The 9,109-nt window shown below is 32.7% G+C and overlaps 1 protein-coding gene across 1 annotated transcript; it reads right to left on the reverse strand.

Annotated features, from left to right (window-relative positions):
• Nucleotides 1–817: 817 nt before the first annotated feature.
• On the reverse strand, nt 818–3,741 carry LOC111997151 (LOB domain-containing protein 4). The gene is made up of 2 exons (XM_024029217.2): nt 3,286–3,741; nt 818–1,673 (listed from the first exon to the last, which is right to left on the reverse strand). Exons 1-2 carry the CDS (start codon nt 3,460–3,462, stop codon nt 1,335–1,337), a joined length of 516 nt encoding a protein of 171 aa, XP_023884985.1. The 5' UTR covers nt 3,463–3,741; the 3' UTR covers nt 818–1,334.
• Nucleotides 3,742–9,109: the final 5,368 nt, after the last annotated feature.

Genomic DNA, 9,109 nt, shown 5'->3' on the forward strand with positions numbered 1-9,109 from the left:
GGCTTGTGTACAATTCGAAACAATGTAGAGGTGGGTGTAATTTTAATAAACTTCAAGGAAAGTTAGTACAATTTTTCCTTTGTTTTCTTTGGTCTATGCCTTGCTTCATTTGTTCTGAATATCACTTCAAAGTTTCCGATCCTTGTAAACTTTTAAAAGGGTGCAAGTCTAAATAGGATAGTTTCTAGAATTTTTTTATTATTAAAAAAAGCATTTTTTCTCAAGAAAATTAAGACGAAATAAAATAAGACCTTAGAAATCTTTATAACTCAAATGACACTTCTTGATATTTCTAACAGAAGTTTCTCAAATTCAAATGTCCCCACTCTGAACTACTAAATTATAAATTAAAATCAAAATAATTATTGTTATTATTAAATAAATGAAAAAAAAGAAGAGAGAGAGAGAGAGGACCAACCAATCTCTTTGATTGAAAATATATCTCTCAATCAAGCCATTTTCTACAGAGGAAATTGAAGGAAACAGGATGTAAAATTCTTATCGAAGGCATGGGAAAACTCAGGACTTTTCATACCAACTTCATCAAAGTTCAACTTTCTTGTTCTTAAGTTGAAAATTTAAAATGCTGAAAACCTTATATTATAATTCAAATTCACAAAGTAATCTAATGTAATGGTATCCTTTTGCTTTTTTCTTTCCTAGGATAATTCAAATGTATTTAATTAGTGTGGCAGGTTAATCAGGAGCTTTTGATTGAGATTAATAAAAAAAGTAATCTTTAAGAGAGAGAGAGAGATAGATGAACTACAAGTCCACAACTAATAAACATGTCATGGTAAAATGGAAAACCCTGAAATAATTAAAAGTAGATACCACCCATTTATACTCCCTTGCTATTAATACCCAAGGCATCACTTACAATACATGGAAAATTTCCATGTAATAATCTGATCACAAGTCCGCACTATATAATTACTAAAAATATATATAAGCTTGAATTATATTTACAATATACATATATAAGTTAATCATAAACACCCATTTCAAACCAAAGCGGGCGAATGGCCTCCGCCACTGCTCCTGTCACTGCCACAGCCACAGCCACAGCCGCCGCCACTGCCGCCACCACGATTACCCCTACCAATACATTATGTATTTCTTGAGACGGTTTTATGGGTGTCTCTAATACATTTGGTGGGTCTCACACGCCTGTAGGATTCATATGTCATGAGAGGGACGTTCCATAAGACCATCTCATAAGATATATTTTTTCTTTACTATTGCTGATGTATAATAATTATATCAAATTTAAATCCAACTCAGGGAGACAAAAATTAATCTAGCGATAGGAGGCATGACCAGTAGAAATTAAACTAGCATAACCACATTGACTCTCCCAAACTGGACTGATCCACTACCATATCCATATCAAAATTGGGCTTGACTTGTGAGCCCATGAGCCTTGATGATGGCGAGCCACTACTACTTGGGCTACCTGGCCCGACCCCATGGTTGGGCATTGATGCAGTCTGTCTCACCCGCAAGTGCACCACTTCAGCCTGAGCCAGAGCCAGTTGGGTCTGGAGCACATCAATTTGTTGCTGTAGAGATGAAATAGCACCAACACACCCATACACAGGGTCACGAACCCTTGCATTTGCTTCATAAACCATGCTACTAACTGCATCACCTCGCTGGTCCACTGGCAATTCCTGTTAATTAAGTTCACAATTAAAATTTCCTCTTAGCCATGGATCCAATAGAACCTATGTGTAACCCAAGCCCAAGCCCAAAATATTTTCAGAGCTATATATATATATATATATGTCATGATCATATCATCTTGGTTTCTTAAAAAGCTTGTTTTAATCTTTTATATATGCCAATGTATCATTCATGTATAAAGCTTAATTCTAACTAGTCTAAAGTTTCTTTGCTTGCTTCTTTTTGAAGACCAGTTACATGATACCCAACTTCTAGAATTTGGTTTAATTCTTTTTCATTCTCCATGTGTGGAATATATATTTAAGACTTTCTTTTAGTTTTTTTTTTGTAAACAATATTCTTTTCGGTAGTTTTTTTTATTTTTTATTTTTTATTATGTAAGAGGTAGATATTATATGGAAACCACAGAGGGGCCCAGATCTGTAAAAGGCGTGCCCGATTGACATTTAGTTTTGGTGTTTTTCAATAAAATAACAAGACTACATAAGAAACAACTGCACGTGATTTGAAAACATCAATTATATTTCATCAAAAAAAAAAAAAAAACATCAATTATATCATATGTATATTTGTATAAAGATAATGTAAAAGACAAAAGATAACAATTTATTTTGTTCATAAAAAATATGTTTCAGCAATTAGTGATCCCAATTCCGAAGACATCTTTCATCAAAGTCGCTGAACTGCCCTTGCCCTTGATGCCTCGCCCAGCAAACCGTCAAGCTTGGTCCATGTTGGACCAAAAAGTGAGAGAGACAGAGAGAACATCACTCTTTTCTAATTTCTGGAGGGAAATTTTGTAGAAAAATAAAATATAATTGGCAACTCTTAAATATTTTTTCTCACTAACTAAAATTAAAATACAATCGTAAAATCAACCCATAGACCCAAAAAAAAAAAAAAAAAAAATTTTTCCAGAACAAACTGTGATGAGTTAGTGAGATTTTCTAAAAACACCACACAAATTTGTTTGCTTCTTTCACGCAATTTGGTTGCAAACTAGTACGACAGTCTTCATATATATTTTTTACTCAATATTATCATATATAACTGCATTAATTTGCCACAAAATTGTAATAAACTCTGCCATACCTAATTCATAAACCCCTATAAAAGATATGGAGTTATGTACACTTGAAGAATTAGTAAAAAATAGTAGGGTTGGTCAGATGTCTACTTTTCTTGTAGGGAAGACTTTTTCTTGGGTTATGCACTATTTAGGAGTATGTAGGAATGACTTCAAATGTGAACTAGTTGGGATATTTAGCCATCAATATAATAAAATTACCGCATACAAACAAAATTTACAACAATTTCAATCTATTTACCAAGAAATACTATCTTATTAAAATGAAAAAGTTGCAGACTTAGTGGGTCCACATGTGAGGTGCAAATTATGAAATTTTTATTATGAAAATAAAAAAATTTTCATGGAATAATTTTTTTGGACTCCAACTATTTTTTTTTTCTTTTTTTAAGTTTAGTCTTTGTAGAAAATTTTCAGTCTTTGTTTAAGAAGAAGTTGCTTCCAAAAAAAAATAAAAAATTCTATAGTCTTTTTCCAAGAGAGAGTTTATAGTATGAAAGCTAGCTAGAAACCTGTAACATTTTGTTGACATTGCTGGCCCCAAACACCTTGTGCACATTAGCAAATTTCTGGGGATCATCTGCAGGAAAATAAGGAGCAAAAACACAGTCTTGAGCACACCTTCTCCTGAGAAGCTTGCATGCTGCACAAGGTGAAGGTGCACCTTGTTTCCTGCCACTCTCTTTCATGCTGTGTTGTAGTAGAGTATCACTTGTCCCTTAATTCCGAGGCAAACCAAAAACACTCCCAAGTCTCAACTGTTAAGGACACAACTTACAATTGTAAGGTACTTTGGCTGAAAGAAAAAGACAAAATTATAAGGCTATCTAGTATTACAAAGATAAAGAGAATCTAAGAGGAATTGATAGAAGAAGAAGAAGAAGAAGAAGAAGAAAAAGTAAGAGAGAGAGAGAGAGAGAGAGATGAGTGACTGAGAAAAGGAGAGGGGGCGTGAAGGGACGAGGTGGTGGGCAATATATAAGCCAAAGATGAGGCCGAGGGTAATACATCTGAGATGGGTCCCAGCATGAAAACCCCTTTAGATTTTGATCCGACCAAAAACACCCTCTCAATTGACATGACACCTTTGGCGCCAATTTTATATGACTTTCTTTTTTGGTGCATATTTTATTATTTTGTGAAAATAATAATACTAAAATTTTTTTGGTAGAAATAATAATACTAAAATATTTCTATAGTTTGACCAAAAAGGAATTATCACATATAAGTAGGGAACTAAAATTGAAATTGAGAAGACCCTAAGGGTCAATACCCAATGGTAAAAATCTATAAAGTAATAGCAAATTCCGTAACTACCAGTACTAAAAAGTTAAGTGTGATTTTGTGTAAAATGTAACATATGTATGGGTGCATGGTTTTAAAAATATATAAGATCGATTGGTGAATGGGAAACAAAACTAGATTTTGTGTAAAATGTAACATATGTATGGGTGCATGGTTTTAAAAATATATAAGATCGATTGGTGAATGGGAAACAAAACTAGTTTTTAGTGTTTTGGTCTAACCTAGATAGAAGTAGTGATCGAATTAATGCCATTATAATTAATTTATGCTAATGATTTTGAAAACTGGAATAGTCAAAGAATCAAAAAATGATTTGGTTTCTAATTGAATCAACAGTTTTTACAGTTGAACCATTGGTTTTTACAATTTTTATCAAATTAGTTAAAGATATGGTGCTCGATTGAAGCGGTTAGTCCAATCCGATTTTTAAAACCATGATTATGCTAGATCACGATGAATGACATAGTGATATAGATATTCCGCTAGAGTATAGTTTCTAGAGAGAGAGAGAAAGATCCCTATTTTCCCACCATTAGACTCCCAAATTAAATGAATCCTAGCAAAAACCCTAGGAAAATTGGGTCAAATGGAGCATAACCTATAATAGTAATATTGGTCAAACATAAAATCAATGCAAATGAACCATTTGATCTTCCCAATACTCTCATTTTGAGTTCAACTTTAACTCCATCTCCTTCTATACTTTCTTCTAGTTGTTGTTTAGAGAGAAAGTCCTTAGGCTAAACAGTAATTATTATTCATCACTCACAAGTTAACATGCTACTCTATCGACAATCTCCCTTGTAGCCTTGTGATTTGCATTGATCTTAAACTCAACCAAGCAGTTGGTGACCTTTGTTGATGCAAAGATAAGTGTTATCATTGCAGTTGGGTTTGTTTGGGTGTGTGGCATTGAATGTAGGAAATATATACGAAATTCCTAGATTTGTGAGAAGCAAAAATAAAAAGAAAAAAAAAATCTTCAAAGAAAAACAATCACACAAGACAATATTTACGTGGTTCGGTAATTTGTCTACATTCATGGATTTGCAATGATTTTACTATTCACAGGGGGGAAAAATACAAAAAGTGGTAGTACAGTTTTCTCTCTCAAATACCAAACCCTAATCTCCAAACAATAGACTTTTTATCTTACACACAGGATCTACAATGGGCTAAAAATTGGCCAAATTTTTTTCTAGGGTTTGTCCATGAGCGCTTAGGATCATAATCCCATTAAAAACAATGGACTAAGCCTCAGAAAAAATTTCATTAAAAACTGTAACACTTTTATATTAAGTTGGGTCATAATTCGGATCAAACAAAACTAGGCTCCATAAAACCCAACATTAAAGTCATTAAAGCAACTACTACAATGATGGACTTGTCAATGGAGACTTGATTGGATTTGTTGTTACAGATTCAATATAAGTTCCTCCATGATTGTTATCTTGTTGATTCTTTTGGTGCGGTTACATGTGCTAATTAGGACTCATTTTGACCTAGTTAACCCGATCTAGCTCTTGGTTTTGTCGATTGAATCATTGATTTTCAATTTGTGGCTGGTATTTTGATAGATATTTTGGTTTTTACGTTAATCAAATTGATAAATAGGCAAGTTTACGATTACAACGATTGAACTAGTCACTTTAATTTGATTTTTAAAAAATTGTATTGGTGTGATACTTTTTTCTGAAGAACTTTGGGAAAATTACACTTTACCACCCTAAACTATACACCAGATTACACTTTGCACCCCAAACTATCACACTTATCACACTTTGCACCCCATCGTTACTTTTACTGTTAAGTTAAACAAAAATTGATAGCACATGACTTGCATGTGATTTTTGCTCAAGTGACACATTATTTAAAGGCCAAAACACTCTTTTTACCAAAAAAAAAAAAAAAAATTTAAATGTTTTTTATTTTCCAGGTCTTTCTCTCTCTCGCCCAACAGGTCTTTAAAGTCCACTTTTAGATGTGCGTCCATGAACTCCTTTCATACATTAAATCAACGCCTTGTTAAGTGTGCTGTGCACTAGAACAGTAGTAAGACTAAGAAGAAGTGGTTGAACTGAACCCCAAATACCCAACCCATAAGTAAAACTAAAACTAGATCAAACTCAACGAATCAAAAAAAGTCTCCGAGATTTGAACCCAAAAAATAAAAACACTATCTTGTTCACAATTCCTACACGCATCAAAAACTAAATAAACCAACGTACACGAAGGGTCAGAGAGAGTAAGAGAGAAATCATAGTTTCCTTAAAATAGTAAAAATACCAAACTACCGTATGAGCTAGAGAGAGAGAGAGAGCGAAGGGTATGGAGGGAGCGAAGACGCTGATCTATGCAGTGGCGACATGGGTATGGAGGCAACCGCTGAAGTTCAAGATGTTTTTGGAGGTGGTTTCAAAATTTGCAGCGCTTGTGTTCCTGCATGCATGCAAGAGACAGAAAGACCTGAAAATTAATAAATAAATAAGCATTTGTTTTTAATTTTTTGTAAAAAGGGTGTTGTTGGTCTTTAAACAATTTCTGTTTAACTTAATAGTAAAAGTAATGGTAGGATGCAAAGTGTGATAAGTGTGATAGTTTAGGGTGTAAAGTGTGCATTCGAATAGTTTATGGTGCAAAGTGTAATTTGGTATATAGTTTAGGGTGATAAAATGTAATTTTCCCGAAGAACTTTTACATTAGTTGTGGAGTCAAAATTTCGATTTAAGAGGAAGCTATAATTAGTTTATCATATATTCAAATTTTAAATTTAGGGTAGAAAATTCAAATTGCAATTTTTTTTTCCAGAATATACAAATGTATGATACTTTTATATTAGTTTATCAACTTTTTTAATGAATTTGAATGATCATTGCCCATTCGAAGATGAAACAATTCATAATTAATATAAATGATATGCATTGAAATATTATGTATTCTGGGTATTTGACATACAAAAATATAATAGGGATTGAATGATGACAAACTATCGGCAATCAACTACAGTGCTTCAATTAATTTAGAAACCCTTTTTTTTCCCACATAATATCAATAATTTGTTTTGTACATCCGAATTACTTGGACAAGACAGGCAATGGGGGTCATTCCTTTGATAGCAATCTGGTTTCGTTCCTTTTTAGGAATTCATGAGGAAGCAAATAGCCAAATATAGTCTTGAAACTAATTATTATCCTAAAATTTTGGGGTCTTTTTGTAACAAGGGGCCTTAGGCCTAGGCCACTTGGCCTAGAGGCTAGAGCCGAGCTTGAAGTAATTGTTTGCATATCCTCACTTTATTATAATTTTTTTTTTAAATTGAAAATTATACCAGTTAATAATATTTCAAAGATTGTAGTAAAATTCTTGTGAAAACAAAATCATTCTAAATTTCGAATTGTAATACTTGGAAAATCGTTTTCACAATAATTTTATTGCTTGCATTTATAAAGGTATAATGATATTTGAATATAAGTAATGTTTATAGGTGTACACTTTTTTTAAAAAATTATTAAATTGTTAAGTTGTAATTCACATAACTTGCTTTTATATGATTCCATAATTGATATTACTTTTATTGTATTTGAATTATCATGTCATTTGAACAATTATAAAAAATTTATGTCATTATATTTATTATTTATTAAGTATTTGTTGGGCTCTTATTTTTACTTGCAAAAAGTATTGTATCATTCACGTGAGAAATTGATTTGAATCTCCTCGCCCCCACTTATAATAAGCTAAAAAATACATATCTCTACCTTTTCCAGGAAATACGATCCTTTTTTTTATTAATTTTTTTTCCAGAAATAGTTCTGAAATCAAGCCAATAGGTAAGGTAAGAAGTTTCATGACAACCATGTTAACTCTCTCATCGCACCGAATCTCTTTCCACAACAAATGGGTCATATAAGCCTAAAGTTCTTCCTTCTTGGAACTATAGGGTTTTGGATGTCACGACTCACGAGGTCAATGGGAACATGAACAGCAGCGAGAGTGGACTTAATCGACCAAGATCTATGATCAATTTTAACAAAGGTCTATTATATATCAGGGATGATTCTCACTCAAAAAAAAAAAAAAAAAATGTCTATTATATATCAGGGAGGAGCCTAGATACCTATATTTCTCTCACCCCACCCTTTTTTTTTTTAATTTGTTGGAAGGGGTGTGGGGAGAGATGGTTAAATGCATTAGTGAAATATTACGACCGTTACATAAAATAAAAAATAATGGGAACAGTGCGCAGAGAGGGATGGTATTAGATATGAGATAATATGACCATACGTATTATTGTTACATAAAATAAAAAATCATGAATAGAAATTAGTGGGAACCCCACTTGAGGGGGGGGGGGGGGGAATCACTCACTTCCTCCCAAATGTTCTTCTTGCATATTTTACTAGAAAATCATTAATAGATACTTAGGATCCATTTGAGATCTACTTATTTTGTTGAAACTAAAAACTTTTTACTGAAAGTACTGTAAATAAAGGTAAAAGTTAGCTGAAATAATACAATGGAACCCATGAATAATACCAAAAGTGTAGTGAGACTCATGAATAGTAATAAAAATAGGCTGAATAGTAAAATAAGTTGACAAAAATAATCTTTTCCAAATGGACACTTAGTCTAAACGTCTATGTTAGAAGCACCAATAGTTTGTGGAGGGGANAAAATTGTATTGGTGTGATACTTTTGTCTGAAGAACTTTGGGAAAATTACACTTTACCACCTAAACTATACACCAGATTACACTTTGCACCCCAAACTATCACACTTATCACACTTTGCACCCCATCGTTACTTTTACTGTTAAGTTAAACAACAATTGATAGCACATGACTTGCATGTGATTTTTGCTCAAGTGACACATTATTTAAAGGCCAAAACACTCTTTTTACCAAAAAAAAAATTTTTTATATGTTTTTTATTTTCCAGGTCTTTCTCTCTCTCGCCCAACAGGTCTTTAAAGTCCACTTTTAGATGTGCGTCCATGAACTCCTTTCATACATTAAATCAACGCCTTGTTAA

The sequence above is a fragment of the Quercus suber genome, unplaced genomic scaffold (assembly GCF_002906115.3).
Source record: "Quercus suber isolate HL8 unplaced genomic scaffold, Cork oak 2.0 scaffold_105, whole genome shotgun sequence".
Taxonomy (NCBI): Eukaryota; Viridiplantae; Streptophyta; class Magnoliopsida; order Fagales; family Fagaceae; genus Quercus; species Quercus suber.

Bases quoted from the DNA above. Each gene is read 5' to 3' on its own strand.
- LOC111997151 (XM_024029217.2), bottom strand. From the start codon at position 3,462: ATGAAAGAGAGTGGCAGGAAACAAGGTGCACCTTCACCTTGTGCAGCA. The intron at 1,674-3,285 runs GTTTCTAGCTAG...CTTAATTAACAG, and splicing joins ATGTCAACAAAATGTTACAG to GAATTGCCAGTGGACCAGCG.